This window comes from Plasmodium fragile (assembly GCF_000956335.1).
Source record: "Plasmodium fragile strain nilgiri unplaced genomic scaffold supercont1.56, whole genome shotgun sequence".
Taxonomy (NCBI): domain Eukaryota; phylum Apicomplexa; class Aconoidasida; order Haemosporida; family Plasmodiidae; genus Plasmodium; species Plasmodium fragile.
In genome coordinates, this window is record NW_012192636.1 from 94,657 (window position 1) to 112,550 (window position 17,894).

Here is a 17,894-nt window from a genome sequence, read left to right on the forward strand (position 1 = left end):
AAAAAAAAAAAAAAAAAAGCACACTAGCGTAACAGAGTAACAACGTAACAACGTAACAACGTAACAACGTAACAACGTAACAACGTAACAACGTAACAACGTAACAACGTAACAACGTAACAACGTAACAACGTGACAACACATTAACATATTCACGGATCAACGCACACCCTGCTGTGTAATTGCGCACGTGTGTAAATTAGCGAAGAAACGGACGCCGAACGTCACAACTTGTACTTCCCACCAGGAGAATTTTCACTAGTACGGGGGCGGCGCCGAGTTGGCCACGCCGGAACACACCGCGTAGTAACCTGGCATGGCGCCGAGGAAGGGGAAGAGTGCGAAGGCCGGCTGCCACCTGCGTGGCGTGAAAAGTTCTGGAAACTCAATCAACAAGCGAATCGAAAGGAACACGAGGGGCAAGCGAAGGGTCAGCAAAGGACAGCAAAAACTCCCAGATTTCTCCTGCCTGAAAAAATTAATATATGAACAAAAAAGAAAAGACAACATTTCAAATTTATTCTCCTTTAATGATCCAGTCATAAAAGAAAAAATAGCTAAATTTAATCAGATAATCGAAAGGAAGAAAGAATTTTTGACTGAAACAAGTGAGAGTAAAAGGGGTGGACAGGATGAAATGTCTCCTAACGTATGTGAGACGTCTACCTTTGGGTACACTTTCATTGACCGGGTGGTAAATTTCTCCCACAAGGAAGACATAGAAGACTTGATACAGCATGACGAAGACGATGAGGATGACCCCTTCCACTGTGATTACCCATATCAGCACCATCGTGCTCGCTTAGAAAACGGGGAGAACAGCCAAACGACGGAAGTTTACCTCAAAGATAATAAAAGCGAACATGAAAAATACCTCCCGCCATGTGTGGAGAACCCACATGAGCAACGTGGAGGTAGTAGTAGTAAGGATCGCATGGATCGAAATGACCACGTAGACCTCTCTAAACACCCGCACTATTGGGAAGCAAAAAATGGAAGCAAGAATAACCCACCCCAAAGTTTAAACCCTGAGAAAAACAATAAAAGGATAATAGGAAAAGGGAAAGAAGAAATTCTGTTTAATAATAAAGTAATAATGGACAGCAGGAAAAAAGACCTCATCCTGGACCAACTGAAACTTAAATTTGATGAATTCAAAATCGATACCCTCACAATTGCACAGAAGCCACTTACCATCATCGACGAGAATGGTGTTGAGAAGAAGAAGCTGTTCATTTTTAATATCAACAATAGCAGCGATAGGAGGAAGAACGAGAAGAAAAGGATTCAAATTGTGTATGACCAGGAGGGGCAATCTGCCGTTGGGAGAGCAGAAGTGGGACAGTCTACAACAGGGCCAACTCCTGTGGAGGACGGAAACGACGCGGATATCCTCGAACTCGTGAACAAAATAAAGGAGCAAAAAGAGTCCTACCTCTACTTTGTCGTTAAAAATAACCAGCTAATGCTGAAAAGCAATAACGACTACTTCAGCATCATGATGCACTACCTGTGCGAAGGCACATCTCTAATGAATTTACAAATGACCTACTACCTCATAATGAAGCCATCACACATGGACATGCTCCTCTACCTCATCCTAACCTATCACAAATTTTCCTTCGTCGATATATTAGAGCAATTTGAAAACGTCTCGGTCAGCAATATCGTGGAGAGTTCCTTTGAAGAAATGACTTTATACGATTACTACTACTACTTCTTTCACATCCTCGAAGTCTCTCATGAGCAATTTTATATGTCCCTCGAGGTGTTGGAGAGCATGAAGCTTCTACTCAACAAGTACAACTTCTTCCTCGGCAGGATGCACAAGAACTCCATTTTCTCCAACGCAAAGTTCGTCCTCGGCATGGGGGACATTCTGGACATCCACCGGGTCTTCCTACCGGGGGGGCACAAGCGGGGCGCAAACAAAGACGTCAACAATGAAGCGGACGCGGCAGCGCATAACGAAGTGAATAACGAAGCGGATGCAGCAGCGAGTAAAGAAGCGAGTAAAGAAGTGGAGGGAGACGCGAGTGGAGAAGGGGCAAAGGAGGCCCCCTCGGAAACCCTGCGCAGGAAAAACGGAACCCTGCAGTACATCCTTAACACAAAACTAGAGTTCATACACTACCAGCAAATGAATTTTTTGCAAGAGACCCACTGGGATGAAATCGAAAACTACCACCACCTCAATCGCCTGGACAAACTGGTTTACTTCACAAAGGACCTCTACTATGAATTCACCAAGAAGAACATCCACGGCAAGTTAGAAGAGATCACATGTGAGCAGAAGCACTTGGACAAGGTGCAACTGATCGAGTCCTGCAAGAAGAAACTCCCTCCCTACAAGAAAGGGGTCAAGTTCATGAATTTTTTAGGCGTCCACTCTCACTCCTTCGTGTGGCAGGTGTATTGCACGCAGATGGAGCTCTTTTGCGTGCTCAAATTTAAGCAAATCCGTCACGGGGGGGGGGGACCGTCTAGGTCGACCATGGGTGACGACAATGCGTGGCAAGCGGAGAGTACGGCAGACGCGAGCAATGCGGACGAGCGCACGGCAGACGAGCGCAGGGAGACACCCCGCCTAGGACCCATCGAAGCCGAAATAAACGCCGCACTGCGCAACTTCCAAGCCGAGATCAAGGAGAAACAAGTAGAGTGCTTGTACGTCCCCATCTCAGTAGAAATCACCAATAGACTAATTGAAAAAACAAAGTACATTAATGGAACCCCACTGAACGAATTTATATACAGCGAGTTCCTCTCCGGCATCGACTTGAAGCTCAGAGTATTTAAGCTCAAATGCATTATGCTCAAAATTATAAAAGTCGTTGTGAGTTTTTTAAAAATTCCTACACTGATCATATTAAAGTGTTCGCGCATCTTCGTTAAGGAGGACAGCTTGATGGTGAATGGAGGCATTCCGCTAGGGTTGCTCTCGACGCAGTCTCTACGATTCCTCCTGCACCACATTGACGAAACGATCGCTACACGCACGTATAGCAAAACCCTTTGGCATTACCTCCCACCGGAGATTAGCGCCGCGGCGCGCGGAGCAGCAAGCGGCTCGACAAATGACGCAGCAAATGGTGAACCCTCATCAAACTGCTTCCTCCTGGAAGACAAAACACAGCTGGAGAAAGCCTACTCGTACATGATAGGAAAAGTGTTTGAAGAGGCCCTCATTGACACTTTCACAGGGGATAAATTCGACTACCTCAATTTCGATGAAGATGTAAAAGACTTTCTTGAATCCTGCTTGTCACAAAACATGGACCAACGCCAACCACTTACTCAACTTCCTCACCACAGCTGCTTTTCAGAGTGCTTTGAACTTTATATTAACATATATGACGACAATATAAACACATACCACAACGATCGGGAGAAAGCCATTCGACTCAGAGACCTAAAATACATTAACAGCTTTGATTACAAAATGTTTTCCATTCCTTCTGAGTCTTCCTCCAGGGCCCCTTCCTCCTGCTCTTCTTCCGACTCGCGCCACTTTCACACCTCCAGTGGCTACTCCTCCAGCTCGCGCCTCTAACGAGAAATCAGCTGGCGTCCTCGTTTTACCTCCGTTGGGGAGGTACCCACATGAGGCATGGAAAAAGGACACCGAAGCCACTTCTAAACCACCCTATCAACACAAGTAGACTCCTCTACACATTTACACACCCACTTCGTGGACGCACCCGATGGTGCACCTCTCCAACAGGTCAGTGCTGCGATTTGCTTTTAATCAAGTAGGGATACAGAATGTCGATGCACCTCTGGAGGTTCTGGTAGCTCTTGCCCCCCGTTAGGGTTATGTTGCCCGTGGAAAATATGCTCGCTGAGACCACGTCCACTTTGATGCGGCTCCTTTCCGCAGTGCTCCGGGCGCTGCTCCAGGCCAGGTTCCCTTCGGCTTGCTGAGCGGGATGGTGTAAAGCAGAGATGCGGTGAGGCGATGAGGCGATGAGGCGATGAGGCGATGAGGCGATGAGGCGATGACACGATGAAGCGGCTTCACGGATTAGCGGTTTAGAGGTCATGAACATGAACCGCTTTGCCACATGAACGGCACGCGAATGGCCTACCTCGTTCGCCTCGGACGTGTCCCGCTCGTTCTCATTCATGAGAGCGATTTTCACCTTGCATGCCGGAAACACATTGGGGTCATAGTCGACCTGGACAGGAGAACAACATGTACGGAAGCGTTAGTGTGGCGCGAAAAAAAAAAAAAAAAAAAAAAAAAAAAAAAGTACATATACAGACACCGACACAGCGACGCGCAAATATAACAGAGCCGCAAACGAACGCTCCAAAGCATTTCTCTCTAGCACCTACACTTTTGTAGTACTGCGCGAACAGGGGTAACACGATGGAAAAACCAACGTTATACACAGCCAGTATATTTGTTATAGTAACATTTTTTATACTTATGTTTTTAAAATTCAGTTGCTTCAACTTTCTTTCAATTTTCTTCATAGCTATTTTACAAGCCTCGATGGAATTATTTCCTGTGCAAATGATTTTCCCATTGGCAAAAAGGGACACGTTTATAATAATTTTTTCGTTCGTATGGTTCTGCTCTTGGGGGGTGATATCGCCCTGCGTAATGGTGACCTCCCCCTGCGTAATGGCGTCCTCTCCCTGGTTAATGGTGGCATCGCCCTTGTTAATTGTGACCTCTCCCCCCTTTGGAGGTGTAACTACATGAATCCCATCAGAGGATACCACAAACCCTTCGCTCCTCTTCTGCCTCTCCCCCTTTTCACGTATGAACCGCACGTACTTCTTTATACTACGAGTACTCACAGGTACGTCAATTCGCATGCACTTGAATTCTCGAGGATTGTAAATGCAATTAGCAAAGTGTTTGTACAGATTATCCAAGTTCAGGGAGGAGCACAGGGTAGCATTCATCGAGATGTTGTGCACGCTCATGTTGTTTTCGCTTTGGAAGTAGATGTTCTGTGCTTGTTCGCTGTTCAGCTTGGCCCTCTTCAGCGGCTGCGCCATGGTTGCTCACTGGGCTCTACTACGCACCAGGCGGATCTATCTCGACAGACAACGAGTGCCCCTTCAAATGTTTTTTTTTTTTTTTTTTTTTTTTTTTTAAATCTCTCAAATGTACGGAGGAGAAGACGTGGGAGGATTAACTAGAGCAGCAACTGCGAGCATGCCTTATGTGCAATCTGTGCACGGGAGGGGGACACGATAACACGGTCGCACAGTCACACTTGTGAAGAAAAGCAGGTGCACTTCTTTACCGCCCTCTACAGGTTAGCGTAACGAGGAAGTGGAAACGACTTACACACGTCTACGCTAGAACGAGATGCTTTCCCCTTAATCTGGAGCATACCAACACCCCATGTACAAATCATTAAAAAAAAACAGCGTACCACAAAAAAACTGCTTCGTTCCTTTTCTAGTGGATTGGCACACATATGCAAATCCCTTCACGTGGCTCTCCCTCGACAGGTGTTCACTTCACAATGCATGTTTGAACGCGGAGGGATATAAACCCGGTGAAAACACCTCTCTTCAGCTTAACCTATCTGGTAAAAGGTTCGCCTGTTCATATTTTCACTGCGTAGAATTTAGAAACACGCTGCGCAACGTAAAATGGGGGAAAAGTCTCCCCCAATCGCTATTCATAAACTTGTAATGTAGCTCGCCACAAAGGAGATTCTCGTATTGTGCCAATCAGTTGTTTATACATTCATTCATTCGTTCATTTTTTTTTTTTTTTTTTTTTTTTTTTTTTTTCAATGTTGCACTAACCCCGTTACGTTACGTTACGAAAAAGAAACAAACGGAGGATGTCGCGTGAACAATTCATAATTTTGCGTTTTACGAAAACTGCAGAATAGAGTTTCGTATCCGCACGTTGCCATTTTCCTTGAAATTCAATTTTCCTTTCACAGCTGTTCCCCAGCGTAGAGTGAATACAACGGGGTAAAAATATTGCGGGTAAATTAGCGTGCTACATGTGAGTGTGGGGCGAGGCACAGTTGAGAGGGGCTAACAGTTAGGAAGGTGTTCTCCAGGTTGGACCGCTCCTCCACGCGAGCAACGTTTAAAGGGAAAAATGACACCACAGGGAAGAAACGGGAAAACGCAGGGCATTCACAGATGCGCCAAATTGAATGATTAATCGGGCCTTCAAGCGTTACTTTTCTCCACGGGTCAATCGAGGCCACCATGGGAGGCGTGTTCCCCGTTAAAAGCAAGCATTACACATGAAAAAGGACAAAAAAAAAAAAAAATATAGTACCACCAGAACGAAGTCGTAGTTATTACCAAACCGCACAACCATGTGGCCGCGCGCACATCTACACGCACAAATAATTACGCAGAAAAAAAAAAGGGCTGTCCCAGTTTTTTCCTCACAGAAAGGAAAGAACAAGAGTGGGGGTTGATTCCCCCGATCGATTATTGTAGTATAGAAAAGGGGGGGGGCTCTGTAGAATTTGCAAAAACACTCACACGCAGACACCGGCGAGTGACTTTTTTTTTTTTTTTGCAGCCTTCCTGGGGGGACAGAGCGACAGGGTGTAGGGGGTCCAGCTGATTCCCCAAGTGGTGCACAGGCCAAGTTGCCAAACGAATTCGCTCGCAAAAATGGAGGACGCTGAACAGGAAGAACCAGACAGCGAAAACGTCCGAGGGGCAGACCCCCCAGTGACACCCCACGGAGTGGGAGATATCCAGGGGGGGCAAGAGAGGAAGGTGTGCCAGTTGATCAGCCCAGAGGAAGGTGAACAGAAGGAAATGCTTCCCCCCTCAAGTGAACCGCCGCTCGTAGGTGAAACCACCCCGAATGGGCCAGCCGGTGACCCGCCAGATGACCCGCACGAAGGAAACGAAGACGACGACAATAACAAGTGCAACGCCTGCAACTTCTGCGAAGACGTGTGCTTCTCCATCCTCTGCGCAAGGTGCAAAATAAAGAGAAAAAATCTCTACGCAAAATACAAAAAATATAAAAAACACAACTTAAGGATATGCCGAAAAGAATTTGAGCTCGTGCTCAAGTTGAACATGAAGGCGCGGGCGGAGATACTGGCGGGGAGTCTCCCGGATGGGGAGAGCAAGGGGCGGCGCCAAGTGCTGGAAACGGTACAGGCAGTGGAAGGACAAGACAACACGCCACAACCCGCGCAGGAAGAACAGAGCAACCCCAACGGCCAGGGAGACGAAAAGGAAACACCCAAAGGGAGAAACCAGTACGACACGCTAAAGGACGCCATCAGGAAGAGCAAAAGTCTCCCCTACTGCGAGTGCGAAAGGGAAGAAAAAAAAATTCAATACGATAATTATATCAAGTATAAACAGTATTTTACCAAATGTGAAGTTAAAAGACACTGCGATATGAATGACTGCTGGGTGATGGCCAATGGGTACGTATACGACGTGACAACGATCCTGAGCTATCACCCAGGTGGGATTAATTGCATTTTAAAAAAAGCAGGTGATGATGTCTCTGTGGATTATTCTTTCCATTCCAAGTATGCACAGGAGAATTTTTGGGAACCTCTAAAAATTGGCAAAGTTATAACCTGCTCGAAGGAAATTAACGACTTGCCTATGGAAAGTCTCTCTTCCAATACGAAAAACAAATGCATGATGATGTGACGCTTTTTTTTTTTTTTTTTTTTCCATTCCATCTTGTTCAGTTGGAAAATTAGTATTACCATGATAGCTAGCTATTGTCGTAAAAATATTGCTTAACTTTTTTTTTTTTTTTTTTTTTGTATCTTTTTTAGTGAGTTGTTTGGCTAGCTTCCCTATCTTCGACCTTCCTGTCAGTTGATTTGCTTGTTTGTGTTCCGCTTCGACGATGCCTCGACATGTGCACAAATTTGAACTACTACTTAATTATGTGCACCCCACACATACCACGTCCTATCCGTTGCAACTGCGTAGAGCATAATGGCTTCCTCGCATTGGGGACCCCCCACACACACAGGTGGACATTTCCGCATGGGCAGTTCGTTGCTGGGGGAAGGGAATGGCCAACTTGTTCCTCGCATTCATGTGTACCCTATCTTGTGCATGCAACGCCTTCCTCTTCTTCTTCTTTTTTTTTTTTTTTTTTTTGTTTTGTTTGTTGTCCCGCTAGCAACGTGCCTACCGATCCACATTGAGTAAAAACTCCAACTTCACCTTTACGAAGTACATCAAGTCAAACTTCCGTTTCGTCACATGGTCAGTTATATACCCCCTGAAGAAGTTGTACGTCCTGATGCGATTGCTCCGGTTACTGTCTTTTATCTGAAATGTGTGTACATGTATGAGGAGCCGCAAGGCATTCTTGTGGAGCTGGGCCAATAGGTACAACTGAAAAGTTAAAGAGGTGCTTGTCCCCCCCAGAGGTTGCGTTCCGCCGAGTCGTGCACACATACTCTCACAAAATCGCTGTTTTTTTTTTTTTTTTTCAAGAAAATATTACCAATTTGGCTCGTTCACTCCGGATCTCTTCCTCACTTTCCTTATGCCGAAGTTGGAATATTTTCTGAGTTAACCTTTTCATGGCAATTTTTTTGTTCATTTCTTGAGTCCTACAAAAAAGGGGGGAAATGATATGTACACGTGGGTGAACTAGATCATTTTGTTAGCGTTACAAAAGTTTTTTTTTTTCCTTCTCTCGCGATGTGTAACCTTTCCTCTTGACATTCAGTCTTAATCCCTGTTGGCTTGTGCAGGATGGACACACCTGATTCAATCTACGGGGGTGGTACAAATGGAGAGAGGTTGGTCAAATTAGGAGGAGTCAGGACGTGTTCTATCTCGGTAGTTGTACCATATCTCTCCACTTTGTAGTCTGATCCCCCTTCACCAGAGGGCACAACCCTGTTGACGTACCTTGTTAACGTTTTGCCCGCCTGGCTTGCTCGACCGGAAGGTCGTGATCTTCAAGTCCTTTAAATTGACTTCATCTTTCCTGTGTTCGTCTTGGTGCAGGAAAACTGCAATCGTTGCCGTGGACGAGTGGATTTTGCCCTTTGACGGTGGGAGAGAGGAAAGGGTGAAGAGTGAGAGTTCAGATGAGTAGGAAAGACAGTACAGCATACACAAACTTCTTCATGTGGGAAAAACTGCTATGTTTTTCCTTCTTCACGGAGAGTGTCGTCCCTTAGTACCTTGGACTCATTCCGAGGAACCCTCTTCACTTGGTGGATCCCGCTCTCATTTTTGAAGAGATCATAGAGGCTTGCTTTGATTTCCTGCTCCTCCTTGGTTATGCACACGTCGGAGGGGGATGTGACAACGAGGGACTCGCTGGCGTCCTGCAGGATGGAATCGACCAAAGAGTGAACTCTTTCGCATCTTCACAACTGAGCAATCGCGCTATTTAGCACCCACCGCCCAACATATGATGTGCATGGTGAGAGGCATAAAACGTAGAATTGATGCCATGGGGAAGTGCGCCTCCTCTTACATGGACTCGTTCGGCGCGGCAATTTATCCTCTCCGCAAATGTTTTGTACGTCTGAACGTGGAAGAAGAAAAAGGGGGACAGATTGAATAAGATAAAATACAGTACAATATTATTAAATAGATTTGTGGGGGTGCAGAAGGCCTGTCAACAGCGTTACATATCTCTGCACACACAAAATATGTGTCCGGCTGATCTACATTTACTAACATTTAATAGCTCCCGTGACCACAGCAGCGCTTCTTCTCCCCCTACTCCAGGGCGGAATTCGATGCGTATAAAGTTTTTGTTCTGCACACATGGGTCTTCCTTTTTCATGCGCAGATGGAAGACAGTCCTTCTGCGCATTCCCCGGGGATGTGCTGTCGCTTTTTTTGCAAATGTGGTTAGCTAGCCAAAAAGGAAAAAAAAAATAAAATAAAATATATACCAACACTTACACTTTTGTGTCATTTTGGCTAGCTGTCATCGCGCACGCGTACCCACAGAAATGGGACAATGACTCCTCAACTTAGAACTAACAGTGTTGCAACGCTTTTCTTTCCCCGGTAATCGTTGTGCGAGGTGCATGGCCGTTGCAGCAGCACCGGGGGGGGGGGGGTGAGTACAAATGTGCCCACTAAAGCCCCTTGCGTGTATTTATCGCACGATGACTCTACGCCTCGGGAACGTACCTGATCTATGCGGAATCCAGACACGCAGACGGAGAAGCCGAAGAAGAGAAGGCAATTCATGAGAGTCATCTCCTTCCGTAGTGTCAAGGGGACGAGGAGTGACTCGTGCGGTGTGTAGCCATGCTTAGGCGAACCTGACTCATTCCTCCGTGTTTATAACCGTACAACACATACATATACACAATCGTAGACTCATCCCCTGGAGGAGTTTCTCCTCCTTGGCGACTTCCCTAAAACGCCAACTTTGTAGAGGTGGCTTTACGGTCAGCCATGTGTTCCTCGTTTTCGTGATAAGTTGCCCGAGTGAAATGGGCGAACCGGTTGAGCGGTTAATGGGTTGATCAGTTAGGAGGCCAAGCGAGCCAGAACGACAAACGCGGTCGTCGCGACCCGTGCCCAGGCGCAGACCCTTGGGCACACACCGCGTGGTGAATGTACCTTCGCTCTGGGGCCTCAAACAGGCGAACGCGAACGCGAACGCGAACACGAAAAAAAAATTAAAAAATATATATATATATAAAAATACTTGTTCGGATGATATGCCAAGGCGACTAGCCAGTCATTATTTTTGTGTAGGGCTCACAAATGGCTGCCCCGTGGGGGGATCCGGGGAAAACAAAAAAAAAAAAAAAAAAAACATTTAAAGACTTCCCGAAAGAAAAACCCATTTGTCATCTCACTATGGGTCAGCGCTTCGCGTAAAACTGCTTTATATAGTTGATGAGGGAGGACTCGTTTTCAAAGTTCTTTTTTATATTCAAGCGAATGATGTGGGTGCTATACATGATGTTTACGTTTTCTTCTCCAACTATGTTCGAAGTGATGGTCTCGGCTGATCCCTCGTAATCTTCTATGTTCAGCGATGTGTTGGAGTTTACCTTTTGCGTTATCTGTACGTGTATGTTTATGTCGCTGTACTTGAGGAGGCCCTGCTCGAATTTGGACGTCTCGACAAGGGGGGAGACTTTGCACTCGCACTGAGGGATGTGGGGGGGGAGCGCGGAGGTGAAGAGTGGCTCGTTCACAATGACTGCTTCGAAGTGACTCCTTTAAAGCGCTCGTTTAAAGCGGCTCGTTCAAAATAAATGCTTCAACGCGGTCGTTTAAAGCGAGGTAGAACACACATTAAGGCAGTGTACACTTATATGGAGACGCCCTCTCGGTGACGAGTTCCCCTACCTTGATGCCGTTCTGAATCAAGCTGTTGTAGAGGGAGAAGGCGTACACGAGCAGCTTGTACGCCTTGGTCGTGATGACCACGCTGGGCGAGTGGAAGTCGATGTGCATGCTGGCGCAGTTGTTCTTCCGGACTTTCTGCAAAGGGGGGGGAAAAGTGTGGCAAGCGCGTTTAGGGGGTGCACACGTGACAAAAAAAATGCGAAAAAAGGCGAAGAGATGTGAAGACGACATACGCTTATGGCGCGACTTTTCGAAGAGGCGCACCTGGAGTATCAACGCCGAGATGGTGTCCACGAAAATCTCGTACACAAAATTATACGTAGCCTCGCTGGGAGGGCGCTCGGAGGAAAGCGAAAAGGCTTCTGTAGAAACTCCTCCCATGGACAGCAGCGCAGCTTGATCGACCTCGGGGTAAATAGCAAAGGAGAAGGAAAACAAAAACACTTGCTCATATTCGTTCATGAACAAGTCCCACACAAATGTATTTTTGCAAGTGTTAAAGTGTTCAAATAAACTGTCCATATAAATGATAGTGGAAGCTAAATAGCTAATGGAATTCTTGTGCCGATGGTCTAATATAAAATACATTTTTATAACCTTGTGCATCTTCTGCTTTAGGTTGTCTGAGGTGTCCACTACCACCGAGAATAATTTTTTCAAAACTCTGTCGTCGTAGGTTATGTTGAGAAAGTACAATAGCTTTTTTAAATGCTTGTACTTGATATTTGGCTGCCGTAATTGGGTTAAAATGAATCTAGCTGTTTCGTCTTGGTCAATAAATAAAATGTCACGGATGATCTGCATGACCATATGTGTACAGGACCACTTGATGGTAAGCTTTCCCATGTAGTGTTCGAATCGGTGCAGTATGCTTAGCACATTGTGTAGGGTCATGAGCTGGTACACGCAGAAGGACAGGTTGATGTGTGTCTCATGCCCAGGCGCAGGGTCCCCGCCCTCGCTCTCACTGCCGTGGTTGGAGCAGTGCGCGTCAGGGGCGGCCTCGCAGGTATTGTTCACACGGTTCGCACTGCTACGCTTCCTTGCGCCGCTACCCTTCCTGGTGCCGCCCACAGTGCTCACCCCGAAGTGGAGGTCCCCCCGATTGTCCACTCGCACCACGCTGCTGTACAAAACGCTGTTCTCCCGACGCACAATCTCCTGCCGCCCGCTTTGCAGAAAGTGGTTTTGCGAAAGGAAAAACGAGCTGCTAAAGTTCTTCCCCTGGGTGCCGTGGGCAATTGCACTCATGTATGACTCGGTCAGGTAAAATGGAACGTAAAGCAGCTTGTTATTTTTGTCAATGAAAACAATTCTTTTTTTTGACCGGTTTAATATTGGGCCATTTTTTTCTCCCTCTGTTTTTTTCTGTGTTTCCCACGGGGGGCTGTTGCTTGGTGGGCGTCCTCCTCCCCCCCTTTCCTGCGCGTCCACGTGCAGACCGATTGGAATATCCTCCTGTTCGCTGCTCTGCTGGTCGTCGCCATGTTGATAGCCTCCATGCTTGCCGCCATCATGATCATGGCCATGCTTAGCACCCCCCGCCCGCTCGTACTTGGAGTAGTAGACCCTGTTCCCCCCCCTCGCACTTCTCCTCTTCTTCACTTCCATCCTTTTAATAAAATTGGTGGCAATTTTCTGCCCGAAATTGTTGTCCACGTTTTGTTCTATTAATGGACCTCCTCCCCTTCCCGGATGCAACAGAAAGGCGAGGGCGTGATTATGCGTTGTGTTTTTTTTTAACAAAACAGTGCTAATATGATCAAACACGTAGCTACTGACCACATCGTACTCATAGGTACGGACGTTGGTGTAGGCCATGACGTTTCTATTTGTCCCCATGAGTCTCTCCTCATTTCCTTCCTTCTTCTTGTTCAGCAAAACTGTTAACACGTTTTTACACTCCAACGGGGAATTTATTTTCAATTTTTGTAAAAAGTACTTAAATAGGTCCCTCTGGATGACCATCGGTATGAGGGGGCAGTTGAGGAGCTGCTCCGCCGATATTCCGTGTCTCCCTTCACCGTCCTTTGTAGACACGTCCGTTTTGCCTGTCTCTTTTTGGCCCTCCTCTTTTTTTGCTGCCTCTTTTTTCACCGCCTCCACTTTCCCTTTGAGGGATTGATTGGGGTGGCTAAGCAATAGGTCTGCCGCATCCGGGTTGGCAGAGACTGCGCGGCCGCCGGGAGGGGGAGCACATGCAGTGGTACAGGTGGCACTTTTAAAACGTACGTCTCCTCCTTCCTTTTCTTTTCCTTCTGCCTTCCTGTAACTACCTACGGCGATGGCATTTTTTTTTTCTGTTTTTTTTCTCCCTTGGCTGGCCAGCCGGGCCTGATTGTTGTCTCCTTTTTTGTCGCCATTTTTGTTGCCACTTCTGTCTACGCTTCTGTCTACGCTTCTGTCTCCGCTTCTATCCCCGGCGGAGGGGTGGGGACTCCACTTCCAATCGTCCGTCTTCGCGCTCAGATCTGAAATGTCCGGGTACTGCAATCTCCCAAGTGGCTCCTTCTCGAGGCAGCCGCTAACAGTATTAATTAAAATAAACTTCAAAACTTTAACAGCTCCATCATCACCAGCATTTTTCACAAAATCCCCTGGGAACGTTTTGTTTACAATCATGTTCCTCAAGTTTATAATTTTTTCCTTTGGTGACTTAAAGGGGACATGCAACATTTCGTACAGGACTAGTGCAAGAGAAAACAAGTCTAATTCCTCGTAGCTGTACTTGTGTTTAGCTAGACAATTGTATAGGTGTTGATTATAGGTGTGTGTATAGAATTCATTCTGCTCCTTTGGTTTCTGCGTCGTGTCGCTCTTCGTGGAATGATTCTTTTGATCCTCCAGAAGCGTCTTTCTCATGTGGCTTTTCATGTGGGAGAAGAACGACCACTTTGCTTCTTCCTCTACTCCCTCTCCCTTTGCTTCTTGCTCTCCCTTTTCCTTTTCACCCTTTTCTTGCGGAGTGTGTGGTGCCCGCTGTGTTTTGGATGCTCCTTTGTCCGCCTTGGTGTTTTTCTTGGCTGTCTGTGCGTGGAGTGTTTGTTCCCCCGGTTCGTGGCGTCTCCTGCTTCTTCCCGAGGCGTCCCTCCCCTGTGGGTCGTCACGCCGCTTGTCACCCCTCTCCTCTGCGCCGTAAAAGGTTCTCACAAAATTAGCCATGTAGGAGCAGTTGCGCTCATAAGAAGAACTGTAAAAATAAATATAACCAATCAAATTACACGCAGTGTAATTAACAATCTTTATATGAATTCCGTACTGATCCACATGCACAAACATATTTCGAGTGGTTAAATTCTTCAAGTAAATGTCCCTCTTGTGCAGGTAACTTAGGCACTCTAATATTTGCCTAAAAACAGTCCATATGAGGTACTTATTATGTTGAAAAAAATTTCTTTTAATTTCTTTCTCCAATATTTCTCCCTTGCAGTATTCACACTGGACATAGAGGACGTCATTTTTCTTTTCTTTTTTGCTTGTTAACCTTTGTATGAACTTAATTTTCTGGTTTAGCATTCGTTCTGTGCGCGAGGGTTTATTAGTGTTGTTGTCCTCATATGTGTCTTTCTCCTTCCCGCTGCTCGTGTCTTCAAGTGTGCTCTTTCTTTTATTTGTGCTTTCACTTAATGTTGAAGTGAAGCCAAGTGCAGTGGAAGAGTCGTTTTTTTTTTTTTTTTTTTTTTGTTTTTCATTTTCGCCTTTTCCTGGGAGTCCTTACAATGGTTGTCTTGAATCCCTCCGGGGCTTCTACTCCGTCTGTGGTCAATGCTGTTTGGGTGGTGTGCCTTCTTCCAATCTTTCTGGTGGGGGCTACTCCCATCGGGAAGTGTGTAACTTCGACTGAAGCTGTTTACACTTTGGGGAGATGAGTCTACATCGCGCGCGGCGCTGCTACTCCCTTCCATGACTTCTCTTTTTTTCTTTTCCTTTTTCCTTTCACGACTTTGCTCACTTTCGCAGTTGTCCCTGTTTCGCACCTTTTGAAAAAGCTCTTCTATTCGCTTCGCCTGTTCGTGCCCGCACATGTGCGTATCTTTGTTTTCCGTTGCCTCATCCACATACCCACCACCCACCTCACAGTTGCGGAACACTCTGCCCAGGATGAGTATCTTCAACATCTCGAACACCCTGCACATGTCCCTGTTCTCATCGAGGTCCTCGTTTAGCTCGACATGCTCCCGCTGGGACCAGGAGACGTGGTACCTGGCCAAGTACTTGTGTTGAATTTTTGTCAATTTTAAAATTTCGCGGATAATTTTTTTCAAGTTCATTTTTTGGATCATACGAAAATGCTTTACCACCTTTTTTAATCGAGCGAAATTCAGCTCGTTCAACACGTGTAGAAGCGTCTTCTCGTTGTCTGTGCTCACTAGACAATGCTTTTTCGCATACAGTTCGTACTCACTGCAGAAGTAATCGAGGCATGAGGGGTCGCAGAGCTTTCCGCTGTTTTTCTGTGTGCGGAATTCGTTGATGTCTTTTAAAAAGTCCGTGAAGAGTTTTTCATTTTTTTCGTTTTTTTTTTTCTTTTTCTTCCTCTCCACGTTGTCGGCAACGGTGGCCGCGTTGGCCTCGTTGGCCCCGTTCGTTGCGTTGGCCGCGTTTGTCCTGTTCGCCACCTCCTGTACCGCTCTCACATCCCGCCCGCTCCTCTCACCGAGGTTGCAAAACAAGTTGAAGCCCCTGTTGCAGTGCAGCAGGTGATTTAAAAAAAAAGCCAGAAAATCAAAAACGCCTAAAACGGCATAGGTGTGAATTATATACATGTTCGTGTCTATGTTGTGTCTTACAAGCAACCTATTCCTGTAGTAACTTATTTTTTTTTTTTTTAAAATTTGAAAATGCTTTAATCTTCCATTTCCATGTGTGATAAGTCTTTGTACATTTGATTCGAATGTTTCTTTTTTCAATTCATCTTGTGATATTTTTCGGACTTGTGTTTTTTTTTCTTTTTTTTTTTTCGTACAAACATTTAAATGCTCTTCCTCTCCTCCCAACACGCAACTATTGATTGATGAAAACCCAGAGATGCTATTCGACTCATGTATATTTTGGAAGAACCTCGCCTGGGCGGACGCCATGTGGCGGTATTTCTCGGATTGGTGTCCGCTGTGCCGTTCACACGGGGGGTGGCGAGGTTTCCGCTGCTGGGGGGCTACATTATACCCGTTGCTGCCATTGCTACTGCCATGCGTGCGCACATTGGAAGCGCTACCCGTACCGCTATCCCCACCGTTCCCATGGGTTCCGCAGCTACTGTTTCTCAGCTCTGCCTCTCTCCTTTGCTCCTCTTCCAACCATGTCACTCCACCCCCCCTCTGCGTTCTAAAATATTCAGAAGAATAAGACCACAACCCACCCGCCCCAGCGGCCATAGTTGTCCCCCCCGCGGACAAAGTTACCCCCCCCGGAACGTCGTTCCGATTCACACACGTTGGTACAGGTTTATCTGGACTATGCCCCCCCCTACTCAAATCATCAATCCTGTGTTTCATTTCTTCCCACAGATTTTCAAAATTGTGACTCAAAAGTTTATTAAAATATTCATGTGCATACATACAAATATCGAACAGAGTAATCCTGCCATAGTTCTTAGCGCAAATCTTTTTTATGTTCAAGGACAGGTGGGTTGTTTGTTCCTTGCTCAGGGCCCTACTCATGTGTATATAAATGTTAGGGTAAGAGTAGGGGTACTTGTTCTCAAACGCAAATGTAATTCTGTACTTGGGTAAGTCATTGTCGTAGTTGAAGAATATGCAAAATTTCACACAACTCTCTTCATTTATTTCGTCGTTCATTTCTATTGGTACTACTGCCGCGGTCAGCTCTTTGTTCTTTTCATTGTATTCTTCTTTGCTCATCAGGTCGCTTGGCAAGTGCGCCTTCTTTATGTGCCTGCGGTGACGTGTAGGGGGAGCGGCGGTGACGTGTAGCGGGGGTAGCGGTCATGTATAGCGGGAGCAGCGATGAGGGGTAGCACCCATGGGACACGTAAGACAACAATTGCCACCCAGTCGGGCATGCCCCTGCGTGTCTCTGTCCCATTTGCGGTTTGCGGCAGGAGCAGCGAGACTTACCCTGCACGGTCCACATAGATCGGAAAGTAAATATGATTCAGCGCGAGTATCTCTTGGACCTGCTCCGTGTACAGCTCTTTGTTGTCCTCTTCAGGGTTCTTTACCTTTTCGGTCTTTTTGCCTTCTGCGTGGGGGGGAGACATTGTTAAGTGGACAAACGACATGTTAAGTGGGAGACAGAGTCTGACACGACGTCACACACACCCTTTCTCCGTGCCCAGTGTCCTCTTAAACACTTACTACTTGTGGGCTTCTTCTTTTTCCTTTTCCTGGGTTGGTCCTTTTCCGCAGAGATGGAACCCGCCATGGTTGGGGATCGGGGGGTCTTGGCGAATCCCAAAAAAAAAGGGGAAAAAAAAATACAAAAAAAAATACAAAAAAAAAAACAGAAAAAGTGCTAAATTGCTCAAGTGTAAGAGGCTTCCCTTCCCCTGATCCACGGGACACCTGTAAAAAAAAAAGGGGAAAGAGAATTTTGTAAACGTTGCAGAGATGCTTCTCTTCTCCTGGATCCACGGGACACCTGTA

At 46.3% G+C, this 17,894-nt stretch overlaps 6 protein-coding genes across 6 annotated transcripts; 2 read left to right on the forward strand and 4 right to left on the reverse strand.

Moving 5' to 3' along the window:
• Window positions 1-316: 316 nt before the first annotated feature.
• AK88_04207 (uncharacterized protein) lies at window positions 317-3,553 on the forward strand (the record flags this gene model as incomplete). The annotated part of the gene is made up of 1 exon (XM_012481817.1): window positions 317-3,553. The coding sequence occupies one exon, from the start codon at window positions 317-319 to the stop codon at window positions 3,551-3,553; it is 3,237 nt and encodes a 1,078-aa protein (XP_012337240.1).
• A 172-nt stretch (window positions 3,554-3,725) lies between these two features.
• AK88_04208 (uncharacterized protein) lies at window positions 3,726-5,013 on the reverse strand (the record flags this gene model as incomplete). Its single annotated transcript, XM_012481818.1, has 3 exons — window positions 3,726-3,920; window positions 4,089-4,178; window positions 4,339-5,013. 3 exons carry the CDS (start codon window positions 5,011-5,013, stop codon window positions 3,726-3,728), a joined length of 960 nt encoding a protein of 319 aa, XP_012337241.1.
• A 1,605-nt stretch (window positions 5,014-6,618) lies between these two features.
• AK88_04209 (uncharacterized protein) lies at window positions 6,619-7,632 on the forward strand (the record flags this gene model as incomplete). The annotated part of the gene is made up of 1 exon (XM_012481819.1): window positions 6,619-7,632. One exon carries the CDS (start codon window positions 6,619-6,621, stop codon window positions 7,630-7,632), a length of 1,014 nt encoding a protein of 337 aa, XP_012337242.1.
• Window positions 7,633-8,127: 495 nt separating this feature from the next.
• Window positions 8,128-9,754, reverse strand: AK88_04210 (uncharacterized protein; the record flags this gene model as incomplete). Its single annotated transcript, XM_012481820.1, has 7 exons — window positions 8,128-8,271; window positions 8,450-8,558; window positions 8,659-8,723; window positions 8,863-9,000; window positions 9,141-9,287; window positions 9,440-9,490; window positions 9,647-9,754. The coding sequence occupies 7 exons, from the start codon at window positions 9,752-9,754 to the stop codon at window positions 8,128-8,130; spliced, it is 762 nt and encodes a 253-aa protein (XP_012337243.1).
• A 1,042-nt stretch (window positions 9,755-10,796) lies between these two features.
• Window positions 10,797-14,805, reverse strand: AK88_04211 (serine/threonine protein kinase; the record flags this gene model as incomplete). The annotated part of the gene is made up of 3 exons (XM_012481821.1): window positions 10,797-11,087; window positions 11,290-11,424; window positions 11,554-14,805. 3 exons carry the CDS (start codon window positions 14,803-14,805, stop codon window positions 10,797-10,799), a joined length of 3,678 nt encoding a protein of 1,225 aa, XP_012337244.1.
• A 107-nt stretch (window positions 14,806-14,912) lies between these two features.
• Window positions 14,913-17,673, reverse strand: AK88_04212 (uncharacterized protein; the record flags this gene model as incomplete). Its single annotated transcript, XM_012481822.1, has 3 exons — window positions 14,913-17,184; window positions 17,367-17,490; window positions 17,607-17,673. The coding sequence occupies 3 exons, from the start codon at window positions 17,671-17,673 to the stop codon at window positions 14,913-14,915; spliced, it is 2,463 nt and encodes an 820-aa protein (XP_012337245.1).
• Window positions 17,674-17,894: the final 221 nt, after the last annotated feature.